The sequence below is a fragment of the Rhagoletis zephyria genome, unplaced genomic scaffold, assembly GCF_001687245.7.
Source record: "Rhagoletis zephyria isolate East Lansing unplaced genomic scaffold, Rhagoletis_zephyria_1.1 Rzeph_scaffold_04345, whole genome shotgun sequence".
NCBI lineage: Eukaryota > Metazoa > Arthropoda > Insecta > Diptera > Tephritidae > Rhagoletis > Rhagoletis zephyria.
The window spans coordinates 1-23,252 of record NW_016161428.1 but is presented as its reverse complement, the minus strand read 5'-3'; the positions used below and the strand labels follow the sequence as shown (position 1 = coordinate 23,252).

The window sequence follows — 23,252 nt, the reverse complement described above, 5'->3', positions numbered from 1 at the left end:
TTTCGATTTTAATTTTCGCGTAATTTCACGAAAAGAGTTTTTCGAACAATGATAAAATCACCTTAAAAATTGGGAGAATTGAGAATATTGACACCTATGCCATTTTAAAATATAACCATTGAAGTATTGTGAGGGGAAGCGATAAAATTTCAATTGAATATTTTATATTTAGGGTTTTTTTTATAAAAGCTAGTGTACAAACTAAATGATAAGCCCATCTAAGAAAAATTGAAATCGGTACACGCTAACTATTCTTTCGACCTGCTGCCATATAGCCGAAAAACTGTGCGACGTTCCGCAGAAAGGGCGTTTTGAACAGTTAAATTTTTTCACTGCAAGTTTAACTTGAGCTACTCAGAGTTTGAGAAAAAACTTAACTGTAAAAAGTTCACGCTGACTAAATGTTACAAAAGTGGCGTGGCTTTGTGTATTGGGCGCTTCACCTGCTTGTTGGTGATTGGCAAATATTTTTTTTTTATGTATTTCTTTGTTTAAAATTTTTTCCTGTTCCTGTTAAATATTTTTACGTATATGAAAGTATTTTATATTATTTCTTGTTTTGATATTTTCTTAACTACTTTCTTTGCGTTATATAAATATGCAAAAAATATACATTTAAAATAAAAGTACGAATATTTATTTATATTTTTATAAATAATTATTACTATAATTGATAGATATACATACATACACATAACTACGTAAGTTTAATGGTACTTTTATATATTTATGCTACAAAATATTCAATATTTTTTTTTTTATAATTATCGAATGCAGTCAAGCGCGTAGCTGGCTAGCGTGTCCTGGCTCTTATTTTGTTGTTATCTGAATGCTAACAACAATAATATAGTTCTCGTTTGGCGCTGTTGGCGGTTAGGTGTATTTAATCTTAATTAAATAAAATAAAATTTCAACATTGTTTTCATCTTTAGAGAATTTTCGAATTTCAACTGGGAAACGAGTGTTCTTAATAAACAAATTAAATTTTAACAAAAATATTTTTCTTTTTTTTAATTTCTACAAACAGCAACACACTTTCTGTCAACTAGCTTGAGAATACTGCGCCCACAACGATTCGAATAAACAATTACAGAAATGTACATATGTAAATAGTATAGTTTAAAAATATTAAATAATTTAATTCAACGCTAATAAACATTTTTCTTTGTTTTAAAACTAGTTAGTACTAATTTTAATAAATTTGTATATATTACTTGTTCCTTTTGTATTTTGCTCGCAATCATTAATGCTATTAGAGCTTAAAGGTAGTGCGCACACGATCTAAAAAGAAACTTCGAAAAACTTAACATTGTTTTAAAGCACCACGCAAGCAGGAAATGTAGCATAAAGCAGACCGTTCCCACGTCAATCGGTTCTACGTAACCGGAACGACCCAGATTTATATCTGGACATGGACCCAAGCATCACTCCTCAAAATCTCTTTAGGGAGTTTGTATGCTGTTACAACAACATAAAGCAGACAATGGAACAATTGAANTAGCTTAAAAGTAGTGCGCACACTGATCTAAAAAGAAAATTCGGAAAACTTAACATTGTTTTAAAGCGCCACGCAAGCAGGAAATGTAGCATAAAGCAGACCGTTCCCACGTCAATCGGTTCTACGTAACCGGAACGACCCAGATTTATATCTGGACATGGACCCAAGCATCACTCCTCAAAATCTCTTTAGGGAGTTTGTATGCTGTTACAACAACATAAAGCAGACAATGGAACAATTGAAGTTGCGTGATGAGCGTTTTGTTTTCGTAATGGGGAATACATATACATACATCGGTTACGGAATAATTTTGCAAAAAAATAAAAATAACTACCCCCGCTGGAGTCGTGTACTGAAAGTCAAGAAACGACCCAAAAATAATAATTGCCATATGCTCGAGCTGTTTTCAAGCCATAATGCGGCGGGGGATTCTTATACATACATACATAGGTATAAGTATGTACCGATGATATCGATATTTCTTCGAACTTTTATCAACTGNATAATTGCCATATGCTCGAGCTGTTTTCAAGCCATAATGCGGCGGGGGATTCTTATACATACATACATAGGTATAAGTATGTACCGATGATATCGATATTTCTTCGAACTTTTATCAACTGGCGTGAAGCGATTTTCCACCGAGGTATCACGTCTTTATGATACGAAAACGATACTGCAATTGCGAACCATTTCGATAGACCGATAAGTCAGAAGTTTTAAAGAAGACTGTCAAGAAAAAAGTTAAAGTTTCATCATTCTGTTTTTGGCATAGATTACAATTTCAAATGCACCCTATTAAATTTTGAATAAATATTTTAGAAAGCAGTTTCAAAAATTTATAGTAAAAGGGCACTAACATAATAGATCAAATAACCCATCTGCTTAATACTTAAAACTAATTTTATTATTTGTTATTCAAAATTCAAGGATTAAAACTCATGCGAGAAGCTGTTAAGATACTGGGGGCTCACCTTAAGCTTGATGCTTGAAGACGGCTCCAAACTTAAATAGGCAATCGGAGGAATTTTCTCATTGAACATCAGCGAGAGGAATCTTTTCAGCTTTCTGTCCACTGCAGTGTATATCAAGACGCTTATTTCGGTATGGCTCTTAAACATACGACAATGCAATGTCACTTCACGGATGCCGTAAAATCTCTGAATGTGATCGCTCAGCATTATAGAATTCATCGCATATGGGTGTGACTGAACTTCTCATTATATGAAATCTACTGGGCCCTTTAACGAAGCGCGAAAACATTTCTCATTCAAATTTTGCCAAAGCCACAAGCTTTTCGAGGTTTTTTCCAATTTAGCAGAATATGTCTGCGCTTATTTTCGCAAATAACTGTGAAACAAAACTTAATTTTTGACAAATGTTAAATTGTGCGAAAAAAGCGTATTTTTAAAAGGTCAAATGTTAATAAAATTATAGTTTCATTAGATAACTTCCCATTCGTACTGTCATCAGAATGGAAATCGCTGCATCTTTTAGGCGCATCAATATTACATAGTTANAGCGTATTTTTGAAAGGTCAAATGTTAATAAAATTATAGTTTCATTAGATAACTTCCCATTCGTACTGTCATCAGGTATGTAACTTCAGAATGGAAATCGCTGCATCTTTTAGGCGCATCAATATTACATAGTTACATCCCAAGCTAATAGAAGCGAGGTAAAAATAGACAATTTCTGCGCACGCGGCTTCGAGGGACGAATTTTTGTACCTTTAAACGGTGATAAATACTCCCGAAAACGCGCCAATATTTTTTCGAATATTTTCAGTGGTTCATAAAAGTGTTTCTCCAAAATTAACGCCAAGTTCTCCGCGATTTGCGAATTCAATTTTAAACTCCAGTCGCCACCTGCGCTTGCGATAAATGAAAATGTAATTGTTATTCTTCAATCACAAAAAAAAATTAAAAAGCAAAAACACTGCTACAACTTTTTGATTTTTACCTTCTCACACACTAATCTTCCATTATTTTAAATCTAGTTACTTGCTAGTGGTTTTCATAAGCGTCTTTAGAGTTTTTGCTTGCTGCCATCTAATGCACATTCAGCTCAGCATATTTTCGCCTACATAAATATACGCAATCAAAAAATAAAATACACACTTCTACATTTCCTCGCACATTTCTCAAATCTGTTACTTAAAGACAAACCACACGAACTTAAGCATCGTTTAAATCACAGTAATGCTGACTGCCTTCCTGTCCAATACCACCACTTCCACCTTGCAACTCGCCATTGCTAACACCAGCGGCATTCACCTGCGCCACGTGGTGATGCTGCTCATCCTCCAACAGCAGCGCTTCCTCCACTAATGCATCTGAATCACTGTGATGTTGCACCTGCGGCGACGATGAACTCTCACCACAATTCGTTGCATACACATGTTGCATGCGACCGGCAGGCAACTGATTCGAATCATCCGTATCCGCATCGCGTATCGAACTGAATGCACCGCCCGCATTTGCATTCGGTGAGGATGTGTCTTCGTTGGGCGGATACACATGTCGATGATAACTGCCACCACCGCCACCGCCATCGCCATCCAATTCAGCATCGCGCACGCTTCCAAAGACAGGTGTGTGTGAGGAGCTGTTGCGCAAACTGGCGGGTGGGGACCAAACGGTCTGATAGAGGGGTGAGGCGAACACGTACATGTGGTTTAGATATTCCATGTCGTAGGAGGGTAAATACGAGTCGGTCTCCAGTGGATTGTAGATGGGCTGGTACATGGGCTGGTACATGGGCGTTTGACGGCAACTGTAGGGGCCAGAGGTGCCGCCTGTGTACTGTGGTGTATCATATGCCTGGCTGCGTGTCGATGACATGGCGTACGATGCTAGGCCCGCGGGTCGCGGTGGCATAGTGGCGTAAATGCCGCGGTAAGCTTCGAAAGGCGTCTGTGGATAGTATGCGTCACTCCACCGCACATGATTCGGTGTATAGTCGCCTTTGGCGTACAACTGCAAATAGATGGAAATTGAATTGAATGAGTTGAAATGCTTGTAAATTAAAAGCGAATGGAAATTTCACTCCATTACTCACCTGTATGGGGCGACAAAAGCCTTTGCTTAAGTGCCGTGGCACGCCCAATGTATAGCTGTGACTGAAACCAACCTCTGAGCTGAGTAGATATTCGTGAAATTTGTTGGGGAAGAATTCAATGTTGCGGTAGTTGTTATAGATTTGTGGCTGTTAATAGAAATAAGAGATTTATTAATGGTAATAAATTATGAAACGTTTTAAAAAACAAACAAGTTGACTCTGGCGTATTTTGAGCTTTCGAGCATAAACCTTTTCCGTCTTCAACCTCTACGAAGCCCAATATTCTTTTAACATAGTACATGCTCTTCCCCTCCTTACCGTTAAATTCTTCTTTTTCTTGTAGCTCGCCCAATTTTGTGCTTCCAATATCAACTTTCCACCGGGTCGCAGTTGATTGAACATCCGCTTGAAGGCCATTTTCAGCCCTTCGTCGCCGAAATTCAAATGTATCCACTTTGTAACCGACAAGCACAGTATGAGATCATATTGCTGCGTGTCGTTTGCCAGCTGCGCCTCATCTTCCAACACATAATTTTGATGACGAAAGAAGACATTCCGTGGAAAATCATTTTTGCGCTTTTTATTCGGTGCACTCCCACTGCCACCGCTGGCTGGTGTTGCGTTGCTTGCATGACCAGGCGTATTTGTGGAAGCGCTGGGCGAATGACCATCGGATGTGTTGGCGTTGATGGGTGCTGCGGCTGTTGGTATGCCACCGTAGGTGAGTGGAAATGACACAGGAAATAAATCAATGGCAGGTACATGCAATGCTTGGTGTTGCTGTTGATAATGGTTGTGATGATGATGATGATGATGCATGTGATGGTGATGATGGTGGAAATGATGATGATGTTGGTGTTGTGCCTGCTGTTGTGCTACGACTTTCGACTTTTTGCGGCGACGCGTCTTTTTTGGTTTACTTGTGCTGGCAGCGACTGTTGAGGCAGCAGGTTTGCCGCCAGCGGCGTTGGCAGTGTCTTTTGTGCTGGCAGTTTCCGTTTTTATTTCGCTACCTTCTATCACTTTTTCTTCTTTTACCGGCCCCTTCTCCTTTTCCTTATCTTCTTCTTTCTTCACGCTTACAGGCGCATCTGTTGTCTTGCTAGCTGTCGTGTTTGGCGCTGTCTTGACCGCCTGCTCCACAGGTATGCGGACGTACAGTCCTAGATTGTGTCGCGCGTGCGCCACCAGTTTTCGATCGATGTCTATGCCCAATATAGACTTAGGCGCAAACTTACGCGCTACTGTGATAGTCATGTGGCCCACATTGCAACCAATATCGAGTATGTCTTTATTCTGGAAGAGCTCCGAATGGCGCTGGAACACCTGCAGACGTACGTCCACCAGTTCGTTGAGATGGCGCAGGCCCACATAGCGATCGTAGTTGCCGTACTGGTATTTAACACCATCAGCGCGGAAATGTGGCATTTTTGTAAGCTGCACAATGGCAGTGGAAGTGGTCGAGGCAGCTGTGCTGCACTTTGCCGCAGCACCAGCCGCCGCTTGGCCCTCCTCACTCGGTGTGGTGGTGGAATTATCACCAGCACTTGTGTCCATCAGCGATTCCTGTTCGCCAGCAGCGACTGAAGTGGCACCTGAAGTGGTGCTGAGCGGGCTAGCTAGACCAGCTTCGGAAATGGTTTCGAGCTTGCTGAAATCGGGCGTTTCGACGCGCAGCATGTCGGCTGTGGGTGAATAGCCATTCATTAGTAAGAGTTTCGAGCCAAATTTGAACTCATTTGCTTACCTTCGACCTGCAGCGGTTTGACTACCTCGTCTGCCGGACTCATCACCTCTGTTTCGCTGATTGATGTAGAACGACGTGCGGGTTTCCGTGCGCCAGTGGCGGCTAGGCGTGGTGGTCGCTTCCAGGCGCCAGGTTGCGGTACTACCGGACTGACAATCTTGTCCATGGCATCGCGATGGAATTTCTAAAAATAGATAGATAGGTTAGACAATAGAAAAGCTGTGCTAAACATAGCCATGAAAATGGCATGGCTATTCAAATCGAAATCGAGCTTAAAAAAATAAGTTGGTAAGCCATTTTTGGCATTTTTCTTAAAATAGGCTTTTAAGCACCCTGTAAAACACTACGGTGACGCAAACAAACTGCGACGAAAACAAAAAACACGCTAAATATGCGAAGTAAACAAAATCACAAACAATTAATCAAGCCTCCTACCGCGTTGCACGGAAAATATTATCTGACGCTACAATCACGCTAACTTCGCTTCCCCACCTTCTATAGATTCTGTTAAAAAAGCTGTGTTAAGACAGAAATGTCTGGTGGAGGCCGCAAATTTCCACTGTTAAACCATATCTGTCTTGCCGAACTTCTTACCATCTCGCTGTCTTAACATCAGCTGTCATTTGGTAGTTTGACAACTCAGTTTTCATTTTACCGCGCCATCTACATTGGGTACAGATCGATCTGAATGGCTTGATGCCATTTTGAAAGTGATATGTTAAGACAGCAAGCTGCCCACATGAGAAAGCGGGACAAAGTTAAAACAGAAATTTGACAGATGTTAAGACACATTTAGTAGAAAGTGGAGACGTGGGGTAATATCTCAATGACATAACACTCACATACATACATATGTATGCACATTTATCCAACTTGTATGAGCAAAAAAAATATATAAAGTCTCGAAGCCCATTGATCTCACCTTTCCTTTTCCCACATGCATTAACCTGCGCACACAACCAAACAAATATTCCTCATACCCGCTCATCTACTACCCTTTTGTTTACTTTTACTCTCAACTTTTTGCTCACTTTTGCTTCCTCTTACTCACCTTATTTTTCTGCGAGTTATTGCTCTCGCTTATCTTGCGTTTCCTTCCGGCACCGATGCCCATGCCACCACCAACACCAACCATTACACTGCCGCACGTGCTGCCGCTCAGCGCCGACGATGACAATGTTGTCGAATTCAATTCCAAACGCAAATCTCGACTGGCGCGCTCACGCGGCAACAACAAACCAGCAGCACCAGCGCCAGCGATAACAACATCCACGGCAGCACCTCCCACAGCGCCCGCGCCGGCACTGCCAGCGCCCACCACTCCAGCAACACCACCACCACCACTTGGCCCCGTTTCGCTTGCGCTCAACTGTTTTACTGGCGATGTGCTCTTGCTGTTCCACGCTTCCAAACGTTCCTCAACTAAACTTGCTGTTGAATCCACAAGAGCATTGCCCTCCTGGCGCTCTTCCAGCTGTCGCCGATACTCAGCTGGCGCGTTCTCGCACGTGCTCACCAATAGAGCAACGCTGTGTGTGCCAGTCGCTGACGCACTCAAATTGGCGCTACTGTCCAGCATTGAGGCGACTGAATGTGATGTGGATAATGAAATCGAAGCTAAGCTGACGCTGGCCGCTTCAGTGGACATTGTGCTGTTGCCCAGCGCGGACGTGTCAACATCGCCAATGGATGCGCTACCCAACGATGACTGATATGAATCGTGACGACGACGCTTGCTTTTGCGGTTCTTGCGATGACGATGCTTGGCGCTGTAATGATGTGTGTGCGCGCCGCGTGGTCCGCCACGCTTCATTGGCGAGGTGAGCTGCTTCTCATACTCCATTGAATCGACGGGATCGAGCAAATGCAGCGGATCGTGTATATTTGGCGGTATGATTACCTCCACTTTAGGTGGCGTGGTGATGGGCGACTGGCGTGGTGTGGTCGCCGGCGTATTATTGTTTGACGAAGCATTCGAATTCTCATTCTGTAGCGAATTCAAGTTAAGCGGATCGGAAATGTTGCCGCCGAGCAAGAACTTTGTGGGCGGTATGATGACCTCTTTTCGAATGCGCTTATCGGGCAGAAAGAATTTAGACCGCGCACAGCAGTAGTGTAGGGAATTGATGGCGCTGCCAGACTGTGAACTATTTGAGCTGGCATTCGAAGTATCCTTGCCATTTGGATGCCCACCGAGACCGCCATTACAGCCATTTACGAGGCAACAATTCGCATTCGAATTGCTGCCGATTGTGTTGTGTGCTGCGCCAGCGCAAAGCACGTGATGATGATGATTGCCAGAGCCCCTGGAGCAAGCGAGAAAAGATGTGATTGAGAATTACCAGAAGTAAATAAAATAAACGACATCTAAACAATCAAAAGTAAACTGAATTGAATAAAATATGGTATAAAAAATTTAATTTAATACATTTAGTTCAATTTAATTTAAAATTAATTGTTTTAAAAACAAACACCCTAACCTCAAAATGTTCTAAAACTCCCCCACATACATAAGTGCATTTGTATGAAATACTACTACATTTTCACATTTTACCCGCCCTTTTAAATGCACACATTACTTGCTTTTTACTCACCTATGCACCAACAGCTTTTTGTGCATTTTCATATNTTCCCCCACATACATAAGTGCATTTGTATGAAATACTACTACATTTTCACATTTTACCCGCCCATTTAAATGCACACATTTCTTGCTTTTTACTCACCTATGCACCAACAGCTTTTTGTGCATTTTCATATGACCATGGCCGTAACCCAGTTTCTCGAGGTTGGCTAATGTGGCCGGTGGCAAGCCATTGCCCGAAGCACCACCCCCGCCACCGGCACCGTTGCCACCGCCAGCGGAATTTGCACCGCGCTGATAGTAATGATTCTTGAAATTCTGTATATTCTCGAGGTCAGCTTTGCTTGTGACGCTCGCCGTTACCGTAACCCCATCACCGCCAATGATGGCGCCACCACCACCACCGCCGCCGCCGCCGCCACCACTTTGTAGCATTTGCTGTTGCAGTTGTTGGTGTAGTTGTTTTGCGCCACGCTGCTGTCGTTTGTTCCATGTTTTGCCCTTTTTATTGAGCAACGAGGCTGGGGCGATGGTGCGACGATGGCGCACAAATTGTTGTGGCGCACGAAATTGATGGTATTGCTGTTGTGATTTTGTTTTATTTGCTGCATTGTTATTGTTGTTGTTGTTATTATTATTGTTGTTGCCGCCACTGTTCGGTGGCGTTGGTGAGTTCGTTTTTGGCGCACTGCTTGTGCTGCTCACCTGTTGTTGTTGCTGGGGCGGCGGCGGGGGTTGAGTATGGACGACGCTGCCGGTCTGTTGTCGTTGTTGCTGTTGGAGCTGTTGCTGTGTGGTGGTAGAGTTTGCGCTACAATTCTCGCTCTGCTGCGCTGCACTATTAATTGCTGTTGTGGAATCGGCAGCTGCCGTTTGACAAGCGTCCTTACTGCGCGTTTCCATAGTTCAGTTTCAATTCACTTTCAGAAATTGTTTGGGGTTTCTCTTTTTTTGCGCGCTACTTTATTTTGCTTTCCACTGCATACTTACGGACTTAACTTTAGTTTGCGTTTCCACTTTGCTGTAGGCAAAGTTGTTGTAATTGGGTAAATTGCCGCTGCTTCAATGCTGTAATTAAACAATTAAAGTTTTCGAAATTAATGTGAGTTGTTTTTCGGTTATTGTAGATGTTAGTAGTTTGCTTTTAGGCGTTTAATGAATTTACCGCTCTAATACCAAAATAATGCATTGCCAGTTTAGCAGTGTTTCTTTAACTGTTCCACTTATAATCGCATGATTTGTGGCATTTCGTTTCCAAAGTTTTATTTGATTCAAATTTGTTGCGAAAGTCATATTTTGTTGCATACCTTTAGGAGTTTGTTGTTGCTAAACGTATTTCTCTACCGTCACAAAGATATCACTTTACGGTACACTTGAGAACAGCAAAATTTAGTTTCGGCAAAAATTTAAAGTTGGGCGCAGAAATGAAATTTATTTGCATACTTTTATGCATTAAGGGCTTTGTTATTAAAATAAAACTCTACGAAAATCTGAGTTGAGTAAAGAGCCTCAAGTAAAGATGATTTTCAAGATTTTACAAAATACTTTTAGGCATACATACATTCACGTGCTAATCTGAAATTTAAATTTTTACACTCCCGAGCAGTTATTTTTCGCAGAAATAAATGTACAAGCAGCAGGGATTGCATCGTAAAATTCGTATATTTTACTTTTACGTCAACAAAGCATACTATTTGGCGCTCATACAAAATTTCATCCCCTACTCCTGCCAAGAAAACAAACGAGTAGGGCTTGCCATGAATTGTTACACTCCTCAAATACTACTCGTGTATTAGTACACCNCTGGCGCTCATACAAAATTTCATCCCCTACTCCTGCCAAGAAAACAAACGAGTAGGGTTTGCCATGAATTGTTACACTCCTCAAATACTACTCGTGTATTAGTACACCACATTGTTGCATATTTTAAGGGATTTATGCAAATTAAAGCCTCGAATTTCAGCTGGCACATAATTTTTTCACACAGTTCACAGCGCGTCTTAGGGCGACAAAACGCATTTTTTAGAAAAAAAAAATTTAAATAAGGAAGATATCACATTAATGATGCATACTTTTTGGCGTTGAAAGCTATTTTTTAACTCTATGTAAGGTAAATATTTAAAATAAGCTACTGAAATAAAAATTACCTATTTATCGAAGAAAATAGATAATTTCCGTTTAAATTTTCGACCATATACCGCGTAACCGCATTTTAGTATTGCATATCTTTAGGCGTTTAAAAGTTTTCAAAGGTTTAAGCTCGTCTTTAATGCTGTCTTTTATTTTAAAACCGTTCTTACCGCATATTAGAACTTTCTTGGCAAGGATTTTGTTTAAAAAATTAATTTTATTAAAAACATTATTTATTAAAATGATTTAAAAAAAAGGAATATTACTTCAAACTACCCGTAGTATAAATATTGCTTTAGCTAGGATATTGGGTTCAGAAACTGCATATGTATATTTTTTCCAAACTCGAATTTTTTAAACTAATGTATACTTTTAGGCGCTAGCACGCATTCCTATAAAATATTTTCCAAATTCTGATACTTTCGTGCGTTTTGCAGTGCTCTGCGTCTAAAATTTGACTTTAATGTGTCATCAGCAGTCACACAATTACTTTGTGCATAGTATGAAGCATACTTTTAGGCGCTTAAAAAATCAATCCTCGAAAAATAAGCACAGCTTACCCAAAAAGTGTTGTAGCCAAATTTTTGGATTTTTATACATTTTCGTGTACGTCACACTGTCGTCGTAGTCAAGTTTTAAGCACTTTTCAACATACTTTTCACTTCCTACAAACGTTGTTGTAATTTGTTGGCTCGCATTTTGCCTTGCCTGTCCGTCGGCTGTTCGTTCTTCAACAAGCGTATTGCTTTACTTTGTACTTTGTACTTTTTCTTGACCTTTTTGTAGCGCAACTTGGTACTTGACGTCATTGACGTCTACTTAATTCAATTACATTGACCGTCGGCATGTCGAGTAAACTTTTTCCGCGTCGCCTATTTTCTGCACTCACAATCAGTTATCAGTGATTTTTTTTTNAGACTTGTTTTCTTGCATTGCTATAAGCTTATGGACCTGTTAGTTTTTTTTTTTTAACTTTACTGTTTATTTTTCTTGCTTGTTTTGCTTACTTCCGTTAGATGACTCCGCTTCTTCCGCTTGAAATCTGCTTCCGCTTCCGTCGTTCACTGTGACTGTGAAAAAGAATGTGACTGAGTTGAATGTTGTGCGACGACGCTCTGGCTTGGCTGTCCGTCCCTACAGCCGCAATGTTTTGTGTTGACTCTGCGATGCTTGGCTTTAAGAAATTGTATATAAATAGCTGTATCTGCTTTCCTTTTATTTCATTCAGCAGTAGGTGGTGGGCAGGCTGTATTGAGTTTCTCGAAATAAAATCTTCAATGCTCTTCTGTGCTAACGCCTTTCTACGTTTGTTCTTCTCCCACTGCCTCAGGCTGAGTTCACTGAAATGTAAAAAGTGCCCATCAGGGCAAAACGTGTTTAATACACTCGACTTTATTTGTGTAAGAACAACAATAAAAAAGAGTAAAAAATACGGAAGGCAGAACATATCTAATGCAGTGAACTTAAATGCTAAAATATTAATAAACTATATACATACATTAGGGTGCCTCAGCAAAAAAAAGACTTGCGGTTTTTCCGCCGGAATTATAAAATTTATTATATGCTAAGACTAAATATCTAATTTTTCGATTCCGTTGATACAATTTTTAAATATTTTTATGCGACCTTTAAGTTTAATTCTTCAGATTTTTTGTAAAAAAAAAAATATTTTTATAAACTACATAATTTTATTTCTAAAAAAAAAAAATCGATTTTTTTAAGTAATTTTAAAACGGTCCATCTTACGTAAATGCTACTATTTTTCCGAAATATTTTCGCGGGTCTTGAAACATAATAAATTTTATAATCCGACGGAAAAGTAATAGCTACCGACTTTTATTTTTTTGTAAGGCGAGTGATGCACCCTAATGCACATAGACGCCATGTATGTATGGATATGAAATAATGTACATATGTTTGCTCAGCTCGTGCTTTCGTCCATTTGAAACACTGCTGCACATGATAGCACTTAACTGTGTCTACGACTACAAGTCCTTTGGGGCTCAAAAATTTTCCTGCTGACTCAACGCGATTACTAAAATTAAAAAAGTATCACTTTATGACAGCAGAATAAAAACAAAAAAAAATTTACATATGTATGTAGTTTAGCCAGCAAAACCATAATCAGCAGCCGCATAATCGCCCAGGGGCAGCGTGAAGCGACTGCGATAAGACTACATTCGAATAAATGGTTAAGCTAGCAATCGATGATAATAAACGCTAAAAGCATGCTGTCGTAAAGAATGACGACTTATAGCGGCACAGCCCCCCGCGTCAGCAACGACAAATCAAAAAAAAAAGCAAAAAAAAATGAATTCCTCAACGTATGTCTATCATGCGGGAAAATAATCCCTTGACGTGACTTCTAACTGCTTCCGCCTTTTCCTCGCAACTAGCGCCTAGCTGCCAAATTTAAGCAGCACGAAACAATCAGTGAATTTGTGGCTCTTCACGCCCCCTTTTCCGGCGCTAGCTCCCGCAAATTTTTTGTTTTCTTCCGCAAAAGCGCTTCAGTTTCTCCGCAACAGCTGCTTACAACCGTTATTTGGCTGATTTTGTGGTTATAAGTTGTTTGATATCAATTGAATGTCGCTTTCTTTCATTCCATCATTCTTCACTCCGCTCATTTTTCATGTTTCGCTCGTGAATGCGCCCCATTGCTGCCACTGTTGCTGTCGATTTTTTCTTTCAATTTCAACTTCTAGTTTTTTCATATTTCTTTTACTTAATCTGTCGCTTCCTTTTTTATAATAATTGTTGGCAATATTGATGATGGCAGCAAGTGGCACAAAATTTGGAGTATCCCTTGAGTATGAGTAACAGCCATAAAAATTTATTTGCTCGTGGGATGGGTAAGACTTGTGGGTTTGGCGGTTCGTATTTAACTTTTATTGAGTGATTTTTGTCATTTCTTTTTGCACAGCGAAATTAATATCAAATATTGAATATTTGGATTTCAGAATGTATATATGTATGCTTGATAGCTATTTGTCGATGACACAGTCCACTTCACATAAAACAAGCTCGAAAATAGCTTTTAAGTTATTGCAAAATTTCAAACTGAAGTATACTTAAAATCTTGTTTGCTTACAAATTTGGCAAATATTAATCGCTTATCTTTGAAGCATTTATTAAGACCATTTGTATACTTTCGGCAACATTTGAATAACATAACATATTTGCAAGCTTTCATATACTGATTTATTTTTAAGTATCTTCTTGAAGAAGCTTAAAAGCTCGCCATTTTGTTAGAAAACAATAATTTTGATTTTTTTTTTATTTAGCCTTAGAGCTTTTAAAAAATCTTATGGAATATTTTTCTATGACATACCTTCAACTTATGCAAGCTTTTGAGCTTTTTTAATATTTTCGCAGAGTTATATTACGTTCAAATTGGCCCCATTTAACTTGTCAAATGAAAAAGAGCTTTTTAGAAAACACAATCGTCCACATTGAACATTTGGAGTTAACTTTGACGGTTGTTTGACTACCAATAAAAATTTAAAAATAAATATTCAAAATCAAGTTTCTGTGTTTCAATTTGTTTTGTGCGAATGTCTGCTTCAGGATATTAACGCATACGGATTAATTAGAGACTTCAAAATGTTTAGTTCGTATGCACTATTTATCTCTGCGTACGGTGAGACCTCATGGGAAATAACTAATTACCGCCTTGGCCTCTTTTTTGGCGGGCAGACATGCATACAATTTTGATATTTTTTGACAATTTTTAATTTTTAATATTTTTCCGAATATACATTTTTTGCATGGTGTAATAATAACAAGGTGTTGTCAGTAACTTAACCTCACTTTTTCGGCAGGTCTATTCCGGTCACGCATTTTAAAGTAGTAGAAAAAGTACTAATTATTTACTACTTTTAATCCGTTCGTGCATACTATTTCAAATTAAATGTAGAAAAATGTTTAATTACAGGCTTATAAGCCTGAATATATGTTTGTATCGTCAGTTGCACACAGCTTGGACATATATTGTAAATAAGGCAATTTCCTATAAAACTGTAAATGATTTTTTAAATAGATTAATAATAATAATAATAACAATAGATTGGCGCTTACACATATGTTAGTGTTTGGCCGAGCTTCTCCTCCGACTTGTGGCGTGCGCCTTGATGTTGTCACACAAAGCGGAGGGACCTACAGTTTTACGCCGACTCCGAACGGCGATTGCATTTTTATGGGAAGCTGTTTTTCATGGCAGTAATACACTCGGAGGTTTGCCATTGCCTGCCGAGGGACGACAGCTGTTAAGAAAACACCTTTTTTCTATATTTTTTGCGATGTTGCTTTGACCAGGGCTTGAACCCAGGTACTGCGGAGTGAAGCGCGCACTGCTTACCACTACGCCACAGCGGCTGACATATAGATTAAAACACATAAATATCGATAATATAAGCACAATCATAATTTAAACATGCTGCCGCTCTATTCTAGTGTATCAGTAGTCCATTTGGCTCGATATTATGACAATGCAGCAAAAGATATTTAATATAAAAAATCGCCTTTCCATACGATTTTTGTGTACGTTTTTTCCATTGATAACCACGATGTCTTTTATTTTTTACTTTTTGCGGACAAAAATTATACAAATCCAGCAATTTTAAATATTAATATTGTTCCGAAAACACCAAGTTCTTTAAATATCGCGATAAAACGAATTACTAAAAAGGAGTATTTTAGATACTATTTGCCAACGAATATTAGTATAAAAATTAAGATCGACAGCACTGAAAATAAGCATGCCGATCTTGTCAAAATCACAACAAACACGTCGCTACTGACAACACCTTGTTATTATTCCACCATGCATTTTTTGAACGTTGGCGTGTCAAATGAAAGCTTTTGGGTCTTTCTGATTGGTCGGAGCAGAAAGCTTTCTGATACAACTCTGCGCTGAACTGGTTTTCAAACGAGTTAAATGATTTAACTGGTTAAATTTTCCAATAACAGTTGCATGCGATTTAACTTGTTTATGAACATGTTTTGTTCATTTAACTGGTTCAAGCCCATTTAACACGTTTAGCTCGTCAATTTGAACGTAGTATAACATTCTTCTTCAAAACGTGTTACATTTTCCAGAATTTGTTGAAAAATTATCAGTTAACTTTCATATGCTGCTTTTAAAAAACTTTGTCGCGTAATTTTTTAAGGCATTAGAATTATTTGAAAGCGTATTAAAGCTCTGAAGACCTTTTTGTGAGCTTATGAGCCTTCGTTTAAGTTGAAAGCATTTGAAATATTTTTGTAGTGAAACTTATTTTAAAGTGTTTGCCTTTTAAGTTATTGAAAACTTTGTGGAGTTTACTAGAAAATATTTGTTTTACTTTAATATTTAATATTTTTTTGCATATGGGTTTATGACACTTGTAAAACTTGAAAGCTTTTTTAAACGGTGGGGGCATCAGCTTTTCCGCAGGCAAAAGCTTTGTGTACTTTTAGTATGGAAACCTTGAAAGAGCTTTGCCCGCGGGCAGGCCAGTGCCCACCACTATTTTAAAAGCTCAGTCGATTTTTTGCGACTTTAAAGCTTCCTAAAGCTTTAAGTCTTTTCCCTATTTTCGTCGAGAACTTTTTTGAGTCTCAAAATTTTACTAGAAGCTGTTGAGCGTTTGATTAACTTGAAAGCAATTTTAATATTTCTTTTATACAGCATATATTGAAGCTTTTCAATAAAATTTAAGTAAAATTTGTTAGAAAATAATCAGTTTACTAATAGTTAATTATAGAGCTTTTAAAGCGCCTTGTTACATATTCTTAAGGCAGTAAAACTTTTTTCTTAACAATTGTATTCGAAGTTTTTGAGCATTTGATTAACTTGAAAATACATACTCAAAAATTTTCGTTGGAAACCGTTTTTTGTAAGTAAAGAAGTTTCGCACAATATTGTTTTTGGTATCGACTTCAGGAATTTTTATTGAAAAAACCAAACATGACTTTAGCGCTACAAATAGGATGAAATGAATGGTGACCACTGCATACTCGATCGTTTATACTTTTTACGTACAGGCAAAGAGTAAAAGCTCCTTTGAACAAAACTGCCTTACTCTTTTTAACAGTTTCATTTTTCTAACAGTAGCAGATAAACAGTTAAAGCTCTTTAAAAAATCGTTTAAAAATCAAAGGCTCTAATCAGCTATAAGATTAATTTGTAGAGCTTTTACTAAAGTTTTATTTTTCATAAGGCTTAGTCATGCTTTCTACTCAGAAGCACGATTTTATGGGCATCACTTTAAGGACTGTTCATTTTAATTATGTTGTGAATTTTTTAAAAAGTTTTGGAAGCTTTTATGCCTTTATACTGCTCTAAGTATGGCATTTTTCAATAAAAATTAACGACGATATATTTTCAAAGGCTCAAAGAATAATTTAAAAATCTCCTCTCTTATTTTAAAAATTTAAATATATGTAAGTCTGAATGACACAATGACAGATGACAGAAGATGGTGAGAGTGAGAATGCTGGTAAAACCAATAAAATTTCACTTACTTCACTTTCAAGGCTTAAGTCAATCATCATTTAAACATTTTCATGCTGGTAGAGAAAGAGATAGGAATGTACGAAAGAAAAGCGTAATATCAAAAAGGCATTGAAATAAGATAATCTTTAACCTAATCACACTTTGCATTTCAATAAACCAATAAATTGACGCATTTTCATATTTCTATATATTTGAGACAAACGCTGAAAATGCCCGAAGGCACAAAAAAGAGTTACGCAACGCAGTTGAATGATTATATCAGAGTGGATGGTGGGTGGCGGCGCGTGAGGGTCAAAGGACGAAAAGTAAGTAAACGCATAAATGACAAAATGGTTATGCCTCACTGCCTGACTGCCTGACTGCCTGTGTGAATGACTACTATTCCGACCAGCGGCCATCAGGCATTCGAGGGACGCACATAAGCTCACCAAAAGCAGACGACAAGGTTTATCCTTTATTTATATATTTTTTCAAAACAAAAAAAGCCGCAGTAGCTGAAGGCGACAATGTGTTCTGTTTTCGTTTATTTAACTGTGTGTGGGTATATTTGTGTTGGCACAGCGACTTATCACTGTTATTTGCCATTATTATGGCCATCCTTGCTGCTGTTGCTATTCATTTTTTTCTTTTTGTTTTTGTTATCGTTTATTGTTATGCTGTTTATTGTNTTTAATTATAGAGCTTTTAAAGCGCCTTGTTACATATTCTTATGACAGTAAAACTTTTTCTTAACAATTTTATTCGAAGTTTTTGAGCATTTGATTAACTTGAAAATACTCAAAAACTTTCGTTGGAAACCGTTTTTTGTAAGTAAAGAAGTTTCGCTCAATATTGTTTTTGGTATCAACTTCAGAAATTTTTATTGATAAAACCAAACATGAATCTCAGAAAAAATCTCAAAACTTGCAGACAATCTTAGAGCTGCCAATAGGATGAAATGAATGGTAACCACTTCATAGTCGATCGTTTATACTTTCTACGTAAGGGCAAAGGGTAAAAGCTCTTTTGAACAAAACTGCCTTACACTTTTAAACAGTTTCATTTTTCTAACAGTGGCAGATAAACAGTTAAAGCACTTTAAAAAATCGTTTAAACATCATAGGCTCTAATCAACTATAAAACTAATTTGTAGGTGTTTTACTAAAATTTTATTTTTCATAAGGCTTGGGACTTTTCATAAGCTCGACCGTAGCTCTTTACAAAGAAAAATATTTAGAGCATTAGAAGGAAAAGGAAAGCTTTGTTAAAAGTCAGTGCGATAGCTTTCTTGCTAGCAAAATACTCCATAAACTTCGAGATATGTATTTTTTTCAGTGCCAATAAAAAAAATAGTTACGGAAGTTTTAAACAGTCATGCTTTCTACTCAGAAGCACGATTTTATGGACATCACTTTAAGGACTGTTCACTTTAATTATATTGTGAATTTTTAGAAACTTTTGGAAACTTTTATGACTTTATACTGCTCTAAGTATGGCATTTTTCAATAAAAATGAACGACAATGTACATATTTTCAAAATCTGAAAGAATTATTTAAAAATCACTTCTCTTATTTTAAAAATTTAAATTTATGTAAGTCTGCATGACATAATGACAGATGACAGAAGATGGTGAGAGCGAGAATGCTGGTAAAACCAATAAAATTTCACTTAAAAGGAACAACAAAAAATATATATGAAAAATGTCTGCGTTTCAATGCTCAAGGCTCAAGTCAATCATCGTTTAAACATTTTCATGCTGGTAGAGAAAGAGACAGGAACGAACGAAACAACAGAGTAATATCAAAAAGGCATTGAAATAAGATAATATTTAACCTAATCACACTTTGCATTTCAATAAACCAATAAATTGACGCATTTTCATATTTCAATATATTTGAGACAAACGCTGAAAATGCCCGAAGCACAAAAAAAGAGTTACGCAACGTAGTTGAATGATAATATCAGAGTGGATGGTGGGTGGCGGCGCGTGAGGGTCAAAGGACGAAAAGTAAGTAAACGCATAAATGACCAAATGGTTATGCCTCACTGCCTGACTGCCTGACTGCCTGTGTGAATGACTACTGTTCCGACTAGCGGCCATCAGGCATTCGAGGGACGCACACAAGCTCGCCAAAAGCAGACGACAAGGTTTATCCTTTATTTATATATTTTTTCAAAACAAAAAAAGCCGCAGCAGCTGAAGGCGACAATGTGTTCTGTTTTCGTTTATTTAACTGTGTGTGGGTATATTTGTGTTGGCACAGCGACTTATCACTGTTATTTGCCATTGTTATGGCCATCCTTGCTGCTGTTGCTATTAATTTTTTTCTTTTTGTTTTTGTTATCGTTTATTGTTATGCTGTTTATTGTTATCACGGTTGGTATGAAGCTTAACTATGTCGTTGGAATGTTGACTACATGAATGAGTAAAATAGAGTATAATCACATATGTACGTATGTATGTGTACACTCACACATACTTATATGCATACAATGACAACTCAAGTGGCAAAGACGATAACAAATATAAATATTAAAGCCCGCAGTTATGTAGGNCACACTCACACATACTTATACGCATACAATGACAACTCAAGTGGCAAAGACGATAACAAATATAAATATTAAAGCCCGCAGTTATGTAGGTTTGTACGCATGCATACAAATATATGTATGCACGTTTGTCAGCAAGTTTGTACTCGTAAATAACAGCTAAAGGACACTGTCGCATAACTTCAATGGAAGTAACTAGGTTACAAGGAAGCTGTGTTCAAGAAAGGATGTAAGATAGTAGCAGCCTGCGGGTATATGTAGCGCAACGNCATACAATGACAACTCAAGTGGCAAAGACGATAACAAATATAAATATTAAAGCCCGCAGTTATGTAGGTTTGTACGCATACATACAAATATATGTATGCACGTTTGTCAGCAAGTTTGTACTGGTAAATAACAGCTAAAGGACACTGTCGCATAACTTCAATGGAAGTAACTAGGTTACAAGAAAGGATGTAAGATAGTAGCAGCCTGCGGGTATATGTAGCGCAACGCAGGACAAGACCAATGCACAGAGCTTAGTAAACACAGCTGAGATATGCGTAGGAATGTACAACACATCCACACACACACACATACTACATGGCACAGCAACCTTTGTGAGACAGGTTCATTTACGTGTGCATGTGTCATGCGGTTGCGCTTTTGCTGACAATTCAGCTGCCTTTGGCCCAATAACAACTTCCCTAGATAAGATGACATTTTATTTCAGCACTTTACGTGTTACGTGTCTAATAAACAAGCGAAAGAAGGAAATATGCACCCACACATATGTACATACACACATAGGAGGAGGAAGACAATTCCTTCTCTTTCTAATATTTGTATTAAAGATTCCCCCACGATCACGCATTAAAAACACCTGTGCTGCATATTTTTTCACATAAATTTGTGTACCCATATTAACAAATTATGAATTATTTAGATAATATTGAAGTCATGAACTTTTAAAAGACATCAACACCACGAGAGCCGTCTGACAATTACCAAATAGAACAAAATTGAAGTTTTAAATCTATATCTATATTATCTATACATTTTCGAGCTTTCATAAAAAAAATGGTGAAAGCTTTCCTGCCAAATGTAGCTTTTTATCTCTTACATTTCCAAATCTTTAGTTTCAAAGCAGTTTTAAGTTCTTTAAAGTCGCGCTTTAAAATTGAAGTGTGAAACCTCTCAAGTAGCTTATCGATTATTTTAAACTTTCAAGTACTCGAAGGTAATTTTTTAAAGCTAACGGCTTTTAAACATCTTAAATCTTTTTACATTGGAAAGCAATCAAATAATTTGCTGACTTCTTTAAATTCAAGCAACCGCAAAGTGTGATTGCTTTCGATAAAAAAAAACTGGTAGCTTCTCAGTATGCTATACAGGGCTTTGAGCAAATGTAAAATAGCGAAAAAAAAATAGTTTTTTAAATACGATTCCGAGTTTTCACATCAACTGCTGAGATTCTGAAAGCTGAAAAAAATAAATACTTATTCTAGAATTTTCCTAAATTAAGAGCTTTTTTCGCACAAAACCTCCAAGTAGATCAGAAATATCATACTGATATAATAGCAAAAGCTTTTGAATCCGCTTCCTTAAATTGCTAGACTCTAAAATCGAGGTTGTCGCTTTATAGCAGCATGACTATGAGCTTTTATTCAGTGTGTAAGCAAAGCCTATAGAAAACTTTTAAAAAGTTTCTTCCGCGTTAAATTTGTGCGTTCAATAGATGCTCATAGAGTAAAAGCTCTTTCTGGTCGTCACTGCCCTAAATACACCAGTCACCGCGACCAAAACAAAGAATTTTTTTAAGCTGATTCTGCGTTAATTATGCGTTTTTTTCTTTAATTTTTCAAAGGTTAATAAAGTGTTCCGAAGTGTCTATTTTATGTATTTATTTACCTAAAAAATTTCTGAACACCTCCACGTTAAACAAGCTTAGCAAAAGCTATGCAAAAACCAGAATAACAATTTTTACAACGCCCCATTTGGTTTCAGAAATAAAATTTCTATGTCACCTGCTGCTACTTTCACAAATTTACCCCAAAAAGCTATTTTGTTGCCAAATTATCAAAGCAATCTGGATATACAGTTTGAGTGCAACATATGTATGTATGTAGTATATGTATACATATATAATGCCACTCCACGTTGCAAATGTAGTATAACTGAAAATGAAAAAATTTGCATATTTATTGCGAAAGAAAACGAGAAAAGCAGCAGCCAGCAGTGACAAGAAGTGGCAGCGGAAATGGAATTGGACGGAAGGTGGTTGGGCTACTATGAAGCAAGCTTCCAGCAGAAAGGTCCATATTGCGGTACCACAGCGGATGGCGGAAAAGCTAGCATTAATTTATTGTAGCACTTTTTTTTTAATATATACAAATATTTTCCACAATTTTTTTTTTCANGTGGTTGGGCTACTATGAAGCAAGCTTCCAGCAGAAAGGTCCATATTGCGGTACCACAGCGGATGGCGGAAAAGCTAGCATTAATTTATTGTAGCACTTTTTTTTTAATATATACAAATATTTTCCACAATTTTTTTTTTCATAAGTTTTTTTTTTTTTAATTTTTACAAAACCATTTTTTAGTCCATTTATTTTTGTTTTGTGTGTGGTATATTTATTTACTTGCTGAGTGCGACAAGTGTGCAGCCATAAAAAATATACTCATATGCATGCACTTCAACTGCAGACTAGACTTGTATTTACATATCTACTTATGTGTATACAAAAAAAAAAAAAACATATGATGTAGATATGTAGCGATGAAAGGTAATTCTACTACTTTTGACCAAACCAACAATAGATGAGTTAACTGAGATGTAAAGGTAGCCAAATTTTGAACGCATATGTACATATGTATGTATGCAAATATTTAGTACGTTTCTATGTAAGTCTATAGCTAAGTGTTTGCTTACATATTTGTATGCATAAAGGACCATTTGTCGCTTTGGAATTTTTATTTTAATTTGGAAAAAAGGTTTGTTTTCTCGCTAAAATATAGCTGTAGTGTTTCTGACAAACGGCGACAATCATTTATGTGCACACCGGGGGAAGCGAGAAAGCAAAAACAAAAACAAAAAAATAGCACAATATAAGCGGATTAATTTAGGGGCTAGAGAGTTCATAGTTTTGAAAAGCCGAGACCGTAGCGAGTAAATATTTTATAATAGAAACAATTTAAGTAAACATTTCAATTTTTTTTTTT

The 23,252-nt window shown here is 37.5% G+C and overlaps 2 protein-coding genes across 6 annotated transcripts; both read right to left on the bottom strand.

Moving 5' to 3' along the window:
* Positions 1-699: 699 nt before the first annotated feature.
* LOC108370609 (uncharacterized) lies at positions 700-2,912 on the bottom strand. Of its 2 annotated transcripts, none has more exons than XM_017625966.1 (2): positions 2,473-2,912; positions 700-1,281 (listed from the first exon to the last, which is right to left on the bottom strand). In XM_017625966.1, the coding sequence occupies exons 1-2, from the start codon at positions 2,689-2,691 to the stop codon at positions 1,177-1,179; spliced, it is 324 nt and encodes a 107-aa protein (XP_017481455.1). In that variant the 5' UTR covers positions 2,692-2,912; the 3' UTR covers positions 700-1,176. The 2 variants fall into 2 exon arrangements, with proteins under 2 accessions (XP_017481455.1, XP_017481457.1); XM_017625968.1 differs by lacking the exon at positions 700-1,281 and adding an exon at positions 2,105-2,227.
* A 177-nt stretch (positions 2,913-3,089) lies between these two features.
* Positions 3,090-12,355, bottom strand: bin3 (bicoid-interacting protein 3). Of its 4 annotated transcripts, none has more exons than XR_001848655.1 (8): positions 12,027-12,355; positions 9,032-9,957; positions 7,357-8,611; positions 6,306-6,489; positions 4,877-6,243; positions 4,559-4,705; positions 3,461-4,476; positions 3,090-3,366 (listed from the first exon to the last, which is right to left on the bottom strand). XR_001848655.1 is itself a non-coding variant. In XM_017625965.1 (8 exons), exons 2-7 carry the CDS (start codon positions 9,790-9,792, stop codon positions 3,676-3,678), a joined length of 4,515 nt encoding a protein of 1,504 aa, XP_017481454.1. In that variant the 5' UTR covers positions 9,793-9,957; positions 12,027-12,355; the 3' UTR covers positions 3,090-3,580; positions 3,637-3,675. The 4 variants fall into 4 exon arrangements, 3 of the variants coding, with proteins under 3 accessions (XP_017481454.1, XP_017481452.1, XP_017481453.1); XM_017625965.1 differs by having other exon boundaries at positions 3,090-3,580; positions 3,637-4,476; XM_017625963.1 differs by having other exon boundaries at positions 3,090-4,476.
* Positions 12,356-23,252: the final 10,897 nt, after the last annotated feature.

Bases quoted from the DNA above. Each gene is read 5' to 3' on its own strand.
- LOC108370609 (XM_017625966.1), bottom strand. From the start codon at position 2,691: ATGAATTCTATAATGCTGAGCGATCACATTCAGAGATTTTACGGCATC. The intron at 1,282-2,472 runs GTGAGCCCCCAG...GTTTCTTTTTAG, and splicing joins CTTCAAGCATCAAGCTTAAG to ATCGTGTGCGCACTACCTTT.
- bin3 (XM_017625963.1), bottom strand. From the start codon at position 9,792: ATGGAAACGCGCAGTAAGGACGCTTGTCAAACGGCAGCTGCCGATTCC. The intron at 8,612-9,031 runs GTGAGTAAAAAG...CGCTTGCTCCAG, and splicing joins AAAAAGCTGTTGGTGCATAG to GGGCTCTGGCAATCATCATC. The intron at 6,490-7,356 runs GTGAGTAAGAGG...ATCTATTTTTAG, and splicing joins ATAACTCGCAGAAAAATAAG to AAATTCCATCGCGATGCCAT.